The sequence below is a fragment of the Camelina sativa genome, chromosome 4 (assembly GCF_030686135.1).
Source record: "Camelina sativa cultivar CO46 ecotype springtype chromosome 4, ASM3068613v1".
Lineage (NCBI taxonomy): Eukaryota > Viridiplantae > Streptophyta > Magnoliopsida > Brassicales > Brassicaceae > Camelina > Camelina sativa.
The window spans coordinates 30,653,271-30,670,043 of NC_141883.1; the positions used below are offsets into that span (position 1 = coordinate 30,653,271).

A 16,773-nucleotide genomic window follows, 5' to 3' on the forward strand; every position below is an offset into this window, starting at 1 on the left:
TATCTAAATGATCAAACCCAACATTAAGAGGAAAGCGAAATCCATAAATCCACAAATCCCCAACACACATCAAAGAAGCATGAAAAATACACATTTACATATTTTTCACTCTTAACTTTAATAGATAGGTAACCAAAATCTTCACTAATTATAATTGTAAGTAATCAACAAAGGATAAATTTAACTAAAATTTTCATGTAAGAAATCTTCATCTTTTTTTTTCAAGACAAAAAGTTAGCTTGGTTTTGAGTCTTTTGACTTTAGACTTCAGTTGATTTTTACTCTGGTAAAAATCATCGATAAGCGGAGAACCGACATGAAGGACTCCATGGCCCAATGGATAAGGCGCTGGTCTACGAAACCAGAGATTATCCCCAGTGGAGTCGTTTGTTTTTATTTTGGCGGTTTAGTTTGGTCAGACTCGGAGAGACGTATAATTAAATTATTTTTGTTTTCCAAAATAATATTTGCAAAATTTTCCTGACCTCTCAACGAAATTGAAATTTTGGAATCTCAAAGAGGAACACAGAACAGTAAAGAAACAACAAAAAAATTTGCAGTGGGAAGCTTCGATTTTTTCATGTTATGGCTTTGAACTTCTTCTCCGCTTCTCTTCACCCAATTTCAAATCCTTCTTCTTCTTCTCATCGATTCAATCAGAAACACCTCCTTTCCCCAACACGTGTCCGCTCTGAGAGGAACGAAATCGGCGTCACTGACAACGACAACAACAACGATCCTTCTTCATCTTCCTTCTCCGGTACATGATTCAAATTTCTGATCTTTCCGATAAGGGTTTAGTGGAAATTTGCCAATTTGGGAATTGAGAAAGGAACAAAATTGATTCTTGTTTTGTGTGATTTCTATGTAAAGATTAGATTTTTTTTTCGTTCTGATAAGCATTTGAATTCGTTTCCTTTTGAAGGTTCTTCTTCAACTTCATCTTCTTCATCAGTACGCACACAACTAGATCTCCTTGAACAGCTAACTTCAACAAGTGAAGGTACATTACATTACATGGTTTTGATTAGGTCGTAGTAGAATCATTCACCTGAGGGTTTATTATTAATCATCATCAGGGTACTTGAGTGATGGTGGTGGTGGTGGTAGCTTGAGGGGACTTACTATACGTGACCAACTGGCTGGACTTGTTGGTGACAGAGACGATGATTTCTCCATTCCCTTAGGCAAAAACTTAAAGAAAGTGAGTCCTAAATTCTTAACCACTTCTCAGAAAAGGAACATTAAGAGACAAAGCTACCTTAATGAGGTCTCTCGCAGGAATGATTCTGTTTTCTTTGCTACTATTGGCGCCTTTGTACTCCTTCCTCCTTTAGTGATTCTAGCCATTGCTATCTTAACTGGCTATGTTCAACTCTTCCCATAAGTATTAAAGTTTAAACACTTTTGTCAAAAAAACAAAATTGCATATAGCAGGAGTTGCTTGTAATTACATTTGAAATAATATCCAGTAATGAACATAGCTTGATCTTATTGGTATTATTGTCTACTCTTTGTTTGAGAAGGATTATCCTAAAGGATATTCCTAAAGGTTCTGTGTACAATTATGTTTATACATCTATTAGAGGTTATATATCAGCACAATTTGTGGGTGCGTACCCTAGTCTAGACTTCTTTGTATCATAGAGTATATGGAAATTTTGTTGCTGGTAGTTTCCAATGATGGAAAAGGAGGATTTGGGAGTTCCTAGAATTGCCAAACAGACAATATCCTCACTCAACCTGATGAAGGTGTTCTCAACGGGGAACGTCCAAACTGCTCCATCTGCGAAAGCAATCCCGAGCTCAGGCAGCTTGATGTTCTCCTCTACGCCAGACACATTGAAACAAGGATCAAGGATATGGAAATCTCCAAACACCGGGTACTTCTCTTTTATTTTCTCTGCAAACTTGTTTTTGATGATCTCATATGCTGGCTCTGCGAAATAACTTAAGGTTGTACCCGAATCAATGATGGTTCCACCACCACCATCTGATGAGATGTTCCATGTTTCTTCAGGTATGTCATCAAGAGCTTCACCGTCGACTAGAATGGATTTGATCTGTATATAGTAAAATGACTCCACAGAGTTCTCCTTCCCGTTCACAAAAGAAGTGAAATTCAGATTTGGGTGGTTCAGCAAATCCTTGTCTTCTCCAAAGATCAACTTGCTGCTTACATTGGTGTCGCTGTTTCTATCCACAAGACAGTAGGAAAAGGAATGACCGTAGAGAGAATGAAGTTGAGAAGAAAACGAAAGAGGTCCTCTACCTAACCCAAGCAGACCTGAAGCACCATTGAAGAGACCTCGGTTCCAATGGCCACACCCAAACATCATGTTTTCCACCTTGTACACTGAGCTTTCTCCCTCAGTGGTCATGAGATTAACGGTGAAGGTCTCAACCGCGAAATCTCCTGTTGTGTTTGACCTGTCTCCATACCAGTAGAAATAAGGGCATGATTGGTTATCTGATTCACACTGTACTGGAGGATCGGGTGATGAGATGAGGCTGCATCTAGGGTCATTGCATGTTATGTTCTTGAACGAAGTGGATGATTTGGGGTCATAAAATGCACCGTTTTGATGGAAACAGTCGTAGCAAGGCAGGCATTGGAGCCAGTTTAAATCACTCCCGGTGTCAAGAATTAATGAAAAGTGTTTTGGTGGTGTGCCAACAAGCACATCCATGAAATATTCGCCAGAACCGTGCATCATACCAGACTGAAGAGTTGCTACCAGCTTCCCTGTTGAAGAAGCCTTTGGAGCTCCCACCAAAGAAATATCCGATGTAATCTTCTTCTTAACCTTCTCATATTTCGATTTATTAACCCGTGCGTGAAGCGTCTGAATTCTTGTGAGGTCTTGGATTTTAAGATCAACAACTGAATGTCTTGTTCCCTTTGTTTCTTGATTAATCTCCCTGCGTTTTAGTTGAAGCTTCACCAAATCTCCTGTATGATCCTTGGCAGGTTCATGTTCCATGGAGGAGAAACCGCAATCGTTGCTTGTGGAAGAAGAAACAGAACTGAAACGCATCAGATCTTGGGAATTAAACCCGTCAAGGGATGAAGAGTTATACTCATGTTTCTCTGAAAGAGGTCTACAGTCCCCGGAAAGTGGTGAGACAATGAACAAAATAAGGCCAAGGGATATACTTATAAGTTTGGTCGACATTAAGCTGCTGAGATTATTAGAAATCTCCGGCAACCTATGATAAAAGAAAGAGAGACCTATGAGAGGTACGAGTTATAGATGATAGTCTCTTAAGGACAAAACAGGAGGGAGCTAACAATAAAAGAGCAAGGGAAGTATAGGATTTTTTGAAAGTCAATGGGAATCAAATCGAAGATCAAATTTAAAAAAAAAAAAAAAAATGACAATTCGATATCTATTCGAATGAGACTCTTAAGCCGTAGCATGTCAGGACAAAACAAGAAAAAACAATCGCAAATAATATTTTAGAGATAACAGAATATTGTAGGTGGTGGTCTTCTCTTCAGTGAGACCAGACCGGTTCAAACATGTGGAATCTTTATAAACAAAACATTTCTGATTTGTACGTTTGCGTTGAAATGTGATATTTTTGGTTTAATAGTAGTAGTATCAAACATAATTTGGTAGTACTTCATTAGTAAAACTTGAAATATGTACTTTTTAATAATAGGACTTACTATTATAAACAACCTAATTTGCAGTGTAGTAGTATTGAACTAAATATTTGGTTGAATACATACCCTCTACGTACGTGTTAAAGCTCTTAAGGAAAATTCACATAATTAGATCAAACGCACATCCACATATAATGCGACTTTTTTAACTAGAAAATTATATATCATCATTGAGAGCACTTTAAAATATCAAATAGGTTATTATACTTTAATTGACTGTAGAAGAGTCTTTAAAATTCTAAGTGTGTCTTTGACTGTGACTAACTAACCACATGCATATAAAGTTATTAACAGTTATTCAAATACTTTGTTTAAAAAAAAAACTGAAAGATTGTGGAAACAAGAACCCATGTTGGAAAAACACCAAATCTTTGGAAAACTTAAACATTTGGAAGTTATACTTTTTTCTTTGCAACATTATTCTTGTACTCGAATAGAGCAAGTTTAGGAAAATGTAATCATTTTCACCTAGATGTATTTTTGTAAATGAAGCAAAAGATTCGAATTTGACTTTCACATTTGTATACTGTGTAAGTGCAACGTGTTCCTAACCACACTATGAGCAAACTGATTAACGACATTTCAGTTTGTTATAATCCAAACCAAATATTCATTCCAATTGTGTGCACGTAATTCCAATATATTTCCATCTCTATTGTTCAAAACTACTTTTTTTTCTCTCTCTCTTATTCGCCAGTCATCGGTTCAAATCTACTTTTCGTGTTCAAAAAACAAATGCTACATGTGTTTTGAAAATTTAATATTTCATTTCATCGGTGTTGTTATAGTGTAGCCGATATGTTTGACGTTAAAAAAAAACTTGGCATTGTAGCCAAACTGTTTGTTTTTCTAATATGAAAGCATCACGAGTCAGTGAGATAAGTATTAGCTAGTAAACCGATTAAAACACTCTACATGCATGTACACACGAGAAGACAGGGAGTACCTTCAACTATGTTAATTTTCTAATTCATCTGCATAGTCAATTTTTGTCTTTTGTTTACACATGTTAGAAAGCAGCCTTACTAACCACCTCATGTCAATCACATATTCACATTCGTAAACAACGTTCACCAAATTTGCTAAAAACTAAAAAGGGGTTGACTACATAATAAAACACGATTTGCCATCTCTAATCAGTCACAAAATCTTTTCTCTAACTAATGGTTTTAAGATGACCTCTAAACCTTTAAACTTGATGGTGACGGCTTGACCTAATTATCTACAGCTACCAAAACATTTTTTAAAGATATATAATTGACGAGGCTTATATGATTGTTACGAATCATGCGGTTCACGGGGTCAGACGAAATCATAAAGTTTGGAGGTGCAACCACCAAAACTACGTACATTATTATAAGCTTATATAATTTATATGTACATCTATTCTACATGTTTCGTTTCATTTATTATCTCACCACCCACTTTTCTCACTATAAGGGCATCATTAATGGGAGAACTTTTTTTTGTGTTCTTAGATTAAATATATAGTGAAAATAATGTTAGATCAGTTGTTAAGATCATAGGTAAAAAAAATGGGAGAACTAATTATGGTGTTCTTAGAATAAAGATATAGTGAAATAATATTCTTAAACATATTACAATTATAAAAACTTATAAAATAACATTTAAATTGCTTACTTATATAAAAACAATTATATACTTATAAATTAATATAATATTCTTAAACCTATTACAATTATAAAAACTTATAAATTAACATTTAAATTGCTTACTTATATAAAAGCAATTGTATACTTATAAATTAATATAATATTCTTAAACATATTACAATTATAAAAACTTATAAATTAACATTTAAATTGCTTACTTATATAAAAGCAATTGTATACTTATAAATTAATATAATATTCTTAAACATATTACAATTATAAAAACTTATAAATTAACATTTAAATTGCTTACTTATATAAAAGCAATTGTATACTTATAAATTAATATAATATTCTTAAACATATTACAATTATAAAAACTTATAAATTAACATTTAAATTGCTTACTTATATAAAAGCAATTGTATACTTATAAATTAATATAATATTCTTAAACATATTACAATTATAAAAACTTATAAATTAACATTTAAATTGCTTACTTATATAAAAGCAATTGTATACTTATAAATTAATATAATATTCTTAAACATATAACAATTATAAAAACTTATAAATTAACATTTAAATTGCTTCCTTATATAAATGAAATATTTTTTTTTTCCATAAAATCTCGTCCAATCACATGAAGTCACGTCAAATAAGAACTGGGCTTAGATCAGTTCTACATCAAGAACTAAAAAAAGTGTTCTAAGCCACTATTCATTATTTTTATAATTTTTTTGGGCTAAGAACACCCTTGGTGTTCTCCTATTAATGATGGCCTAACCAAAACTTAATAGAGAAATAATACCCCATTCCACACTATTTTCTTAATTTGTCTTTCTACATATCCAATTATTTGTGTTTTCTCACCTATGTTGTACCAGAATTATCACCTTGCATTGATGTGGTGTCGCATAGCTTATATTTGATGTCACGTTTACTAGATATCAACCAAATTTGAATGTGGTATGTAGGGTTGTGAAAAAATAGTGTTAGTTTTAATTTACCGATTTAAATGTACAGATCTGCTGAAAAGAAATTATATACATGACTGCTCATTGTAGGTAGATATCTGTTAATGAGCGCACTGAGCATGTATGCATTATATATCATACACCTACCAAACTTCGAATTCAATAAATTCTTCCTACTCTGTTCCTTTAGTTTGGTTCTTTAATCAAATTTATACAGAGTACTTATGAGAACAAACAAAAAAAAATAAGCTCAATTAAAGAAAGGGTAAAATATCAATAACGACAATATCTTAAATCTTATGTTCCTAACAAAAAATTGATTCTATACCACCGAATTCGAATAACTTCTAGTACACTGAAATTAACACAGTTGATAATACAAGAATTCATACAAGAATTCTGATCGAGATAGCCGAGGTGTTCTTAAAGGATCTTTACAGACTCGGAGCTCGGAAAATGTCTTTCACCAATCTCGCCTATGGGATGTCTACCATTGGAGAGAGTGACGAACCTTGACGACCCTTTTAGCTGTGCTCAGAGCTATAATAACCTGGCTGTTGATTTCAACGGGAGATTGAGAAAATTGGTGATGAAGTTGAATAGAGAGCTCACTGGAATGAGGATTTTCTTTGCTAATCCTTACGATATCATTTGGGATATTGTGACCAAACCTGATCTTTACGGTCTAGAGGTATCTAGTTCTGCATGTTGCGGCACAGGATTGTTCGAGATGGGATTTCTTTGCGGCCGGAACAATCTGTTAACTTGCAGTGATGCGAATAAGTTCGTTTTCTGGGACGCATTTCATCCCACCGAGAGGACTAATAAGATTGTGTCCGATCACTTTTTCAAGCATTTCAAGAATCTGTTTCACCGATCCTAAATTCCTATTTAATTTCTTCTTTTTTTTTGAATAAAATTCCTATTTAATTTCTTTATGAGTACATTTGCAATTAGTGAAAAATGCAGACGACTGATCAAATAAAGAAGTTGAAAAAAGGTTAGAGAAATAACTGGTTGCTTGAGCAAGAAGTATCAGAAAACCCCCTTCCTCTAGAGTGTTAGAATTGTTGTTTTAGTAATTTCGGGTTAGATAAGAATTTTTTGGTTAAGTAGATCCGTTTAATATCAAAATCAAAAAAAAAATTAAATGGTTAAGTACGTCCTTTTAAATTTTAACGCTGTCCAAGTTTAAATTTCTTTCCTTTTAACATATGGTGCAAGCAAACTATATATCTAAACTATTAAAGTGTCATTACAGATACATCATCATTATTATCTAAAAACAAAAGCAATGGTTTGTTTTATCTTTTTATACAAAGCTCATGAGAAAAGGAAAATTTTACTAGGGTTTAGTGTTGCCATCTATAACAGATCTAAGTTCATCCCAACTTGCTGAGTCTCCGATGAAATCTCCACCGTTGACGTTCCAGAAACTGAGGAGGTTATTATCATTACAAGATGTATATGCCGGTTGATTGAAAGCCACCGTATGTTGGTTCCAATAAGGATGATTATGTGGCTGAAGCGGCGGCTCGTGGGACAAGGAGTCTACTACGCGGTGGCTTGTGTGGTCTGAATCTAAGCTGCTTGTCTTAGAACACGTGTCGGTTAAGGTGATAACTGGTTTTCGGTTTGGTGGTACGATGGTTGGGTTTCTGTGAGACGTGACCCGTTTGAAGATTCTGCATAGTGTCCATACCTCCTGTGAGAAAAACAAGACGGACCCATTATAAATTTATTCCAACTGTAATAATACCTGATAGCAATTTATGAATGCGTGATGCACTTTTGTTATTATTACGACTATCGAATCTTCAAATGCTATAAAGAAATTTCAAATATACATAACTGTCCATTAATTGCCATTGACTCAATGAAAAGTCTGAATTTCACTAAGAGAATCCGATTCTAACAACAATAGGTCAATATGTACTCGAAATTACATAAAACTAATGGATGATATCATTATAGTGGTTATAGTTATGCTGATGAATGGATGAATTCGTTATATCCAAGCTAAATTGTTAAGGAAACGAAACTTAATTCATTGTAGACATTAGAGCTTAATTAGTGATCTTCGTGTGAAACAAAAATTTAGTTGGTCTATTTTTAACAAAAAGGTTAGGGGCCATACTGAGAAGAAAATGTGGTGTAGCTTTCTCAATAGCTCTAGCTCGTTTGGAAATGTGTTCGTGACTGACTTTTTAAAGCACTTAATTAAACGCTAGGAATTTTAGAAACTTGTCTCTTCAAAAATGGACAAGATGGCTTAGCCTAATGAGTGATGATACCTTTCTTAGTTATATAAACGGGTTTTCTTTTTCAATTTTGTTAACAGAACAATGTAGATTAATTACAAAAGAAAAAATATTTAAAACAAAAACAAAAACACTCACAGCTTGTTGAGCTGGCGAGTCGGTTTTTGTGGTAGAGGGGAGGCGGAATTCATGCATCATCCAATCGGTTTTGGTGCCTTTACCGGCAGAACCAAGATAATAAACCAGAGATTTCTTGAGACCCACACAATCTAGTTTGGAGTAAACCGGTTTATCAATACCAGTGGCTTTCCAGAATCCTGAACCGGTGACTCGATTTGGTCTAACGCTATTTCTGTATTTCCTACCTCTCATGCAGAAGAAGTACCACTCCTTTTCCCCGGCGCTGCTCACTCCTGATAAGATCCACCGTAACAGCTCTTATTAATTTCGTAAAAAAATATTTATAGAAAACGAAAACTAAAACAAACTATAAGTCCTAGCTAGTAGTGTATAATTACAATTGCGCCTTCACTACCTAGTTAATTGTGTATGCATGTGTTGCATTTCCAAAGTTTCAATTGGCTAGCAAATTGTGTAATTCAGATTTTGAGTTTTGTATATTACTATATTTGGTCTATGAAGTTTAAATTAATCATCAAGGGTGTTCAAGACAAACTATATTTTCGTTTGGCTTGACACAAACCAAATTTGTTTATGAGCGATCAAAAAATAATCCTAGTCGGCTATCTTATTTATGTAGATATCTAGTAGCTATCTATCGAAATTGAAACCAAGTCGGTTTTTCGAATATACTTTTTGCTATTTTGTATGTGTCTAACTCATAGGAGATCAAATTGGACATTTCTTACTACTGAGCTAATAATCAGTGGTTGGAAAAGAAAAAAACAACTCCATTCAATTGTATGATCCTAAGATAGGATATCAATATATAAAGAATTATAAGAATTACCAATTAAAAAAAATGGGTGATCCGATAAAAAGACTTACTAGTAAGATCCCAAGGATCGAACTTATAGATATCGATCTGTTTAATAAGTTCGAGTTTGATGGGTTTGTTCTCTACTTTTCTTCGAAGATAAAACCCTAAAAGCTCTTCGTCCGTCGGATGAAATCTGAATCCAGGAAGTGGTGCTCCTTCTTCTTCTTCTTTTTCATGATCCCTATCTAAGTTACCTTCGCCACTCATCTTCACTACATCGGCCTCTCTGTAACACCAATCAAGTCTCTCTGTATGAAAAGTTCTTTATGCATATATGTGTGTATATATATAGGGAAACTTTTATCTATTAATGATTATTTCTCTGCCATTTAATTGGTACTCAGTCAATTACGAATGACTTTGACTATTACTATGCACACAACATCTTATAGACTTTCCCAAATATGAAACGGGTTTAATTAATCGTTCTCATTATTTAAAAATTATTAATTCAATGAAGTTTTTTCTTACAATATTTAAATTTTGCGTGAGTCGTTTATTTCTTTTCAAAATATGATACATGTAGAGATAAAACTTGTTCTGGTTGTGTTTAAATATATTTCTTAAAAATAGATAACAAAACCATAAAAAGTGTTATATAATTTAATAATGTTGATATAGATGGCTATTAAAAATTATGCGGAAAAGTCCAGGGAAATGGAAAATAATTAACTCACTGATTGCAACTAATTTATATGTATGATGTAATAAATAATCGAAAATCAAACATGTCGTTGTCCGTAGTTGTTACGTCTACTATATTACAGTAATAATATCAGATTATCAATAAACTGTAAATTCAATACATACGTGTAAGGGATGTCACGTGGTTTGACCATATTAAAATTTTGCAAAATATCGAAGATGTAAAAGGTACTATACTATTAAACAAAGATTTTTATGAATGATAAAACCAAAAGATAACTTTTAAATATGCCTCCTTTATAGACTCCATGCACTATTTTGATAGCCGGGGAGCCAAATACAATGGTAGAAGGTAGACCAAATCGATAGACGATAAATAAAAGTGTACGTGAGTATATATATTTTAGTCAGAGGACGCCTAATTTACTACTTTTCCTGTTATAAATCCAAAACATGTAACAAGTCTTTTGGACCAATCAACATATAACTCTCTGTAGACATATTGTAATAGGCAGAAAACCACAGTATAACGTACGTACGTTTTGAATGATGTACAGGTTACTATTATTTGTTCTTGGGCGGCAACAAATAGCAAATAGTTATTTCACTTTTTTGCCACACCAATATTGTTTTATCCTTAAATATGTACTTAATTTTATCATTTCTAATGACAACATTTTCCACTTACAGTATTACTAAAACAACGTTTACAGTTGCGAATAGGAGCCTTGATAGATCAGAAACTGGTTGAACATAGTAAATCATGCATGATGTAAATATGACGCCTACATGATCTCATAATGAGTCATTAACATTTAACCACTCCACTTAACGTTGGAATGATTAGTAAAATAGTCCATGCCCAAATTATCGTCTTTGATCTCAAAACTAGTATACGTTTTCTTAAACCAATAATAATGAATTTAAGAAAAAAAAACAGTAATGTTAAGAGATTTGATTATTTCCCATGACCATGGTAATGACCATTTCAGCAGACTGCATAATTAATTTCAAATTATAATATATTCATGCATTTTGTGTATTGTTTTAACATAAAAAAAACTATGCACATCAATCATGTATGATGATAGTAAGGATAAATGATGGCATATATTTTTTTTTTTGGTAATGTGGGTTTATTGTAAATTGTAACAGAATAATCATGTTGTAATAAACGAATAAAAGAAAACAAATAAAGGTTGAAAAATCACAAAACAAAAATTAGAAGTTAAATATGTAGAGGACAGAAATCCGTAGATGGGGTTTAAAACGATGGCAGGCATAAAGAAGAAATAAAAACTATCAAAGAAAAGACAAACGATACTATTGTGGCCAAATGGGAAAGTGACGCATTTGATCTATATAAAACATTCAAAGTCCAGATTTTGACTGTTGAATGTTATCATTATAATCCATTAAAAAATACAAATACTAATAAAAGTTGCCACACCAATATTTAGTACCCATCCAATCTTCTTGGGAAGACAAAAACGAAAAAAGATTAACAAAGGTTTTCAAAGAAGAGGAAGAGAGTCAAAGGAACATAATATCCAAGTTTTCAAACTCCATAACTTTTTTGAATTTCTTCGACACGAAAAAGAGAGAAACATTGAATGATGGTATATATATCAGCATCAGGTTTCTATAAAAAGTATGTTCATACTAAAACAAAGAAAAAAAAGGTAAACAACAAGCAGAATTAGCTAGAAAAAAACAACAAGAAGAAACTTATGCATTTTGATATGTGGGATATGAATTAGCACATCATTACGATCCACGAGACACGAGGTTGGTAGAAGCGGCATAGCTCCGGATTGGTGCGGCGAAGATTCTTAACCGCCAAGACTCTGACGCAACTTGTCTTTGTATTCTATCTAGTAAAGTACTTTTTGTTCTTTTTTTGGTCCCCAGAAATTTTTGACCAAAACATTTTGGGCCTCTCCGTATAATGTTTTTTTCTGAATTTTGCTGAAAGGCCCATTACTCAAATCATAAGTGGCTTATTGTTACTGGTTTCGACGCTATTGTATGGAATCTTTGAAATTAAAATGCAATTGAAGTTTAAATTTTTTTTTTTTTTAAACAAAATGAAGACATCATAATTTATGTCGTCTGTTTGGCTAATCAGCCTATCACAATTATTTTGAATCTGTCAAAATTTTAAATCCATATCAGAATAAGATTTTTGAAATAATTTTGCTAGAGAATTGAGATTTCATCTTTGCGGTGCAGTTAAAAGAGAAAGATAGTATACGTTTGAGAAAGATTAGCATGAAGTGTGATCAACCGAGCGGTGTGGGATATGGTCCATTACAGGAGGCACGATGGTCCACGAATAATTGTAACTACGACAACAGAATCAATTGCATATCTAATACGATATGAATCAATAACGACGAACACATAAGATCTTCTCCAAATTTACAAAAGGAGAAACAAATTCTTAGGTGGACGTTGAAAAGATTAAGGTTATGATTATTATCAGCTAACTGATATTTTTGTAGTGTGAATTAAGTAATTTCAGGAATAATTGTAACTCCACCAATTACAACAAAAGATATAAATATGAATATGAATATATAAGCGCCAAAAAACGTGACATGAAGTAGTATATATAAAATCGTTGAGACTCTTCTCTGCCTCGAAAATTAAATGAGACCATTGAACTCGGATGATAAATCACCCTTTGCTTTACATCATATCGTTGATAACACAAACAAAAACATGTAATTTAATTTGGCGCATAGTGAAGACTTGAAGAATAAAACGTCAAAACTAAAGATAATTATCAGGAAAAAAAAAAAAGCCATATGAGAAAAGGTGTCGACAAAAAATAAAACCATACAAAGATGATAGTATATGATTTGACAAAAACACCCTCAAATCATTGTTTTCAGAGTTCTTTTTTTAGATAAGGTACAGATCAGAAATCACCTCTAGAAATCGAGCAATGGATCTCATTCGCTTAAAAGAAGAGAGAGAGATCTATTCTCTGCTCGTGCAGCGTCCCACTGATTCCAACATAATGTCCCAGAACTTGCCACGTGGCGTTCATTACAAAAGATTGCAGTACTGTTGTCCTTAGAGAATCATTATCTCTCTCGCTGTAATATCATATCTTTATGCTCCTGTCACTTTCTGTCTGTACTGTACCCAAAAGAAGTAAAGACCCCTCTCTCTCATCCTCCTTCCTCTCTCTGTTTCTTTCATGTTTTATGAGAGTTTTCTAAAACACTTTCTGCTCTTTGGGTTTTTATCTAGATTGAGTAAAACGAGATAGAGTAGAGAGAGAGTTGTTGGTGTTGGGCGTGGAACTTAGACTTTCCACAGATCAGCTGTATCGATCTTCTCTTTCAACTTCTGATTCGTCCAGAAGCTTTTTCCTAATCTGGTCAGTACTCTGTACTCTTCTTTTACAGTCTTTTATTCTTTCGTTTTAAAAGATGTTTCTATATTTGGAAATAACTATATTTGTAAGCCTTCCTAGATTGTTGGAATATAAAAAAAAAATGTTTATCTGGAGAACGAACTCATGGACTTGCTTTAAATTTAATTATTTTTTAATCATTCTATAATGATTAGAGTAAATAAACTATTGTGACTGAATTATAAAATCCGACTTTATTATGATGCTCCTCCGTGTATCTCTTATTCATTAGGTCTGTTCACTTACATCAAATACTATATTCTGAGGTTAATAAATTAATTTTTTTTTTCTTCTGAAATGTCTCCAGAGATCTGACATGGAAGACCAAGGTTGGGGTTTTGAGGAGAATTATAGTTTGTCCACTAATAGAAGATCTACAAGGTAATATATATATATATATATATTAATCTTTGATCAATTCATTTAGCATTTTCCGTACAAAAAACCCCATCTTATATAGTCTCTGTTATGTCTAGGCCACAAGATGAACTTGTGGAGTTGTTGTGGCGAGATGGGAAAGTGGTTCTGCAGAGCCAAACTCATAGAGACCAAACCGAAACACAAAAACAAGATCATCATGATGGAGCCCTAAGATCCAACACCTTTCTTGAAGATCAAGAAACTGTTTCTTGGATCCAATACCCTCCAGATGAAGACCCATTCGAAACCGACGACTTCTCCTCCCATTTCTTCTCAACCGTCGATCCCCTCCAGAGACCAACCTCAGAGACTGTTAAGCCTACGTCCGGTCCTGACCCACCTCAAGTCATGGATAAGCCTAAGGCCTGTCCTGACCCTCCTCAAGTCATGCCTCCTCCTAAATTTAGGTTAACCGATTCATCGTCAGGGAACATGGAACTAGGAAAGGAACAGTACTCGGTGATGACCATTGGACTTAGCCATTGCGAGAGCAACCCATCCCAGAGCGATCTTGATGTCTCAATGAGTCATGCTCGAAGCAAAAACATCGAAGATAAACTTTATCCGAACGCAAGTTCCTCATCCGGTGGCTCCTCTGATTGCAGCTTTGCCAAGGATATCAAAGAAATGGCTAGTGGAAAAAGCATCACAACAGACCGTAAGAGAAAACACATAATGGACACTGATGAATCTGTGTCTCAATCATATGTATGCTTTAATTTTTAACTCGTGATGATAAGTTCTTGAAAACGTGTTTTTTTTTTTTTTTTCTATCCATTGCTCAGAGTGATCTTGATTGTTTATATAATACGTTTTGTAGGCAATAGGTAACAAGTCGAACCAACGATCAGGATCAACACGAAGGAGTCGAGCAGCTGAAGTTCATAATCTCTCCGAAAGGGTACTTCATCGGTTCGTCTATAAATGATATAATATATAGTTTAATGTTAAAAAGATATCATATAACATTCAGACAAAGAAAACAAATACAAAACTCTGTTTTTTTTCTTCTTCTTCTTTTCTAAATCCAAATAGAGGAGGAGAGATAGGATCAATGAGAGAATGAAGGCTTTGCAAGAACTAATACCTCACTGCAGTAAAGTAAGTTATTCATATATCAAAGTGAATTAGATATGAAGATATTTGAATTTAAAAGTGTAATATTTGGTTTGTTTTTTGCAGACTGATAAGGCTTCGATTTTGGACGAAGCCATAGACTATTTGAAATCACTTCAGCTACAGCTTCAAGTGATGTGGATGGGGAGTGGAATGACGGCGGCTCCGATGATGTTCCCCGGTGTACAGCCTCCACCGTTCATGCGTCAGATGCAGAGCCCGGGACAGTTACCTCGATTTCCGGTTATGGATAGGTCCGCAATTCAGAACAATCCCGGTTTAGTTTGTCAGAATCCGGTACAAAACCAGATATTCTCTGACCGGTTTGCTAGGTTCATCGGGGGTTTCCCACAGATGCAGGCCGCGTCTCAGGTATGGCCAATATGGCAACATATTGATATGGGTTGTATTTATTAATTAATACGAAGCCGTAGGTGCCACTTTAATGTTGAAAACGACTTAGTTTTTAGCTGACACGCTCTGTGGTTTTAAAACTCAGCCGATGGAGATGTTGAGATTTGGGTCACCGGCGGGACAGCAAAGTCAACAACCGCCTGCGCCGACCAAGACCACCGACGGTCCTCGTGTGGATCACTAGGTTTTTTGGGTGGCACTTCTTTCTTCTATTAATTATGGTATGTTTGTTTTTAATAACTTTCTGAACATAAAATTAAAACGTTCAAGGATGTAATATTATAGAGTACGCTTTACGTTATTTTCTGTATATGCGAGTTTTACATATGTCAAAATGACATTTTATTTTCATGTTGGACCCGTGGTATACCACCCCACAATTTTTTTAAAAAAACTTTTGAATATATTATAAATAGATCAAGTTTCTTTGAATTTTAATATAAATATTACATTGTTATATATGTGTTCTCACAGTAATTAATAAAAAAGTTAAGATAGATATTTATTATATATTAAAATAACTCAAATGTGAAATAATCTATATCCGAATATACTTGTTTGGGTACAAAAATTCTAAAACAATTTTTAAAATATATATTTGTTCATAAAAATTCAAATCACATCATATGCTAAAAAGAAAATCTAAAATTTTATTAACTTGATGTATTAAATAGTAATTTAAATAATTAAGTATAAGATTAAATAAAAGTGAAAGGAGAATTATATTTTAATCTAACATATTGCTTTAAATTAGATAGATAGATTTTAGAAAATTAATATTATCAAATAAGGAAATCATTGTGTTTGGTTGTAAGGATTGTAGAAAATTTAGTTGGGACATGTTTGTTTGGATACAAAGATAAGAAAAGATGACACAAAAATGTACTCCAAAAATGTTAAGATAGATATATATAAGTTTTTGTAATCATGAAAATTTTGGAATGCGCTTTCTTTTCTAATCAAATTAAGGATATATACTGTACAACGTGTAATTAACTATGTATGCATTTATCTAAGCTGTCGTTTTCTTTTCCAAAGATTGAACTACCTCAGATAACACCTCTAAATTATACTATAAGATCATACCTATTTTTCCAATGTAGCTACAATTCCATTCAATTTTTATGTTCCCCTGATGATAAACATTCTGTGTCTTTTTTTTTGTTTTTTTATTATAAATAGAAACATTATGTTCATTTATAAGAAACACAGAAAACACTATGAGGG

At 33.5% G+C, this 16,773-nt stretch overlaps 4 protein-coding genes and 1 pseudogene across 11 annotated transcripts; 3 read left to right on the forward strand and 2 right to left on the reverse strand.

The window, feature by feature from the left end:
• The first annotated feature begins 386 nt into the window (after nucleotides 1–386).
• Nucleotides 387–1,494, forward strand: LOC104782809 (uncharacterized). Its single transcript, XM_010507849.3, has 3 exons — nucleotides 387–760; nucleotides 926–1,003; nucleotides 1,080–1,494. Exons 1-3 carry the CDS (start codon nucleotides 586–588, stop codon nucleotides 1,385–1,387), a joined length of 561 nt encoding a protein of 186 aa, XP_010506151.1. The 5' UTR covers nucleotides 387–585; the 3' UTR covers nucleotides 1,388–1,494.
• LOC104782808 (aspartic proteinase CDR1-like) lies at nucleotides 1,463–3,588 on the reverse strand. The gene has a single exon (XM_019245045.2). It carries the CDS (start codon nucleotides 3,174–3,176, stop codon nucleotides 1,590–1,592), a length of 1,587 nt encoding a protein of 528 aa, XP_019100590.2. The 5' UTR covers nucleotides 3,177–3,588; the 3' UTR covers nucleotides 1,463–1,589.
• A 2,748-nt stretch (nucleotides 3,589–6,336) lies between these two features.
• LOC104784383 (GDSL esterase/lipase At2g42990 pseudogene) lies at nucleotides 6,337–7,146 on the forward strand (annotated as a pseudogene).
• A 332-nt stretch (nucleotides 7,147–7,478) lies between these two features.
• Nucleotides 7,479–9,866, reverse strand: LOC104782810 (transcription factor JUNGBRUNNEN 1). The gene is made up of 3 exons (XM_010507850.3): nucleotides 9,533–9,866; nucleotides 8,663–8,937; nucleotides 7,479–7,968 (listed from the first exon to the last, which is right to left on the reverse strand). Exons 1-3 carry the CDS (start codon nucleotides 9,729–9,731, stop codon nucleotides 7,609–7,611), a joined length of 834 nt encoding a protein of 277 aa, XP_010506152.1. The 5' UTR covers nucleotides 9,732–9,866; the 3' UTR covers nucleotides 7,479–7,608.
• Nucleotides 9,867–13,044: 3,178 nt separating this feature from the next.
• Nucleotides 13,045–15,897, forward strand: LOC104782811 (transcription factor PIF4). 8 transcript variants are annotated; one of them, XM_010507852.3, is made up of 8 exons: nucleotides 13,045–13,331; nucleotides 13,431–13,560; nucleotides 13,904–13,977; nucleotides 14,073–14,724; nucleotides 14,837–14,917; nucleotides 15,052–15,117; nucleotides 15,199–15,504; nucleotides 15,632–15,897. In XM_010507852.3, exons 3-8 carry the CDS (start codon nucleotides 13,913–13,915, stop codon nucleotides 15,728–15,730), a joined length of 1,269 nt encoding a protein of 422 aa, XP_010506154.2. In that variant the 5' UTR covers nucleotides 13,045–13,331; nucleotides 13,431–13,560; nucleotides 13,904–13,912; the 3' UTR covers nucleotides 15,731–15,897. The 8 variants fall into 8 exon arrangements, 4 of the variants coding, with proteins under 4 accessions (XP_010506154.2, XP_087368000.1, XP_087367999.1 ...); XR_015597678.1 differs by having other exon boundaries at nucleotides 13,115–13,331; nucleotides 14,837–14,928; XR_015597680.1 differs by having other exon boundaries at nucleotides 13,115–13,331; nucleotides 14,073–14,674; nucleotides 14,837–14,928.
• Nucleotides 15,898–16,773: the final 876 nt, after the last annotated feature.

What these genes read in the sequence shown, in the direction of transcription:
- LOC104782811 (XM_010507852.3), top strand. Translation starts at nt 13,913, where the DNA reads ATGGAAGACCAAGGTTGGGGTTTTGAGGAGAATTATAGTTTGTCCACT. An exon ending in ACTAATAGAAGATCTACAAG is followed by an intron (nt 13,978 to 14,072) that starts GTAATATATATA and finishes TGTTATGTCTAG; the next exon opens with GCCACAAGATGAACTTGTGG. An exon ending in AATCTGTGTCTCAATCATAT is followed by an intron (nt 14,725 to 14,836) that starts GTATGCTTTAAT and finishes TACGTTTTGTAG; the next exon opens with GCAATAGGTAACAAGTCGAA.
- LOC104782810 (XM_010507850.3), bottom strand. Translation starts at nt 9,731, where the DNA reads ATGAGTGGCGAAGGTAACTTAGATAGGGATCATGAAAAAGAAGAAGAA. An exon ending in CGATCCTTGGGATCTTACTA is followed by an intron (nt 8,938 to 9,532) that starts GTAAGTCTTTTT and finishes GGATCTTATCAG; the next exon opens with GAGTGAGCAGCGCCGGGGAA. An exon ending in ACTCGCCAGCTCAACAAGCT is followed by an intron (nt 7,969 to 8,662) that starts GTGAGTGTTTTT and finishes TTTTTCTCACAG; the next exon opens with GAGGTATGGACACTATGCAG.
- LOC104782808 (XM_019245045.2), bottom strand. Translation starts at nt 3,176, where the DNA reads ATGTCGACCAAACTTATAAGTATATCCCTTGGCCTTATTTTGTTCATT.
- LOC104782809 (XM_010507849.3), top strand. Translation starts at nt 586, where the DNA reads ATGGCTTTGAACTTCTTCTCCGCTTCTCTTCACCCAATTTCAAATCCT. An exon ending in TTCTTCATCTTCCTTCTCCG is followed by an intron (nt 761 to 925) that starts GTACATGATTCA and finishes TTCCTTTTGAAG; the next exon opens with GTTCTTCTTCAACTTCATCT. An exon ending in GCTAACTTCAACAAGTGAAG is followed by an intron (nt 1,004 to 1,079) that starts GTACATTACATT and finishes AATCATCATCAG; the next exon opens with GGTACTTGAGTGATGGTGGT.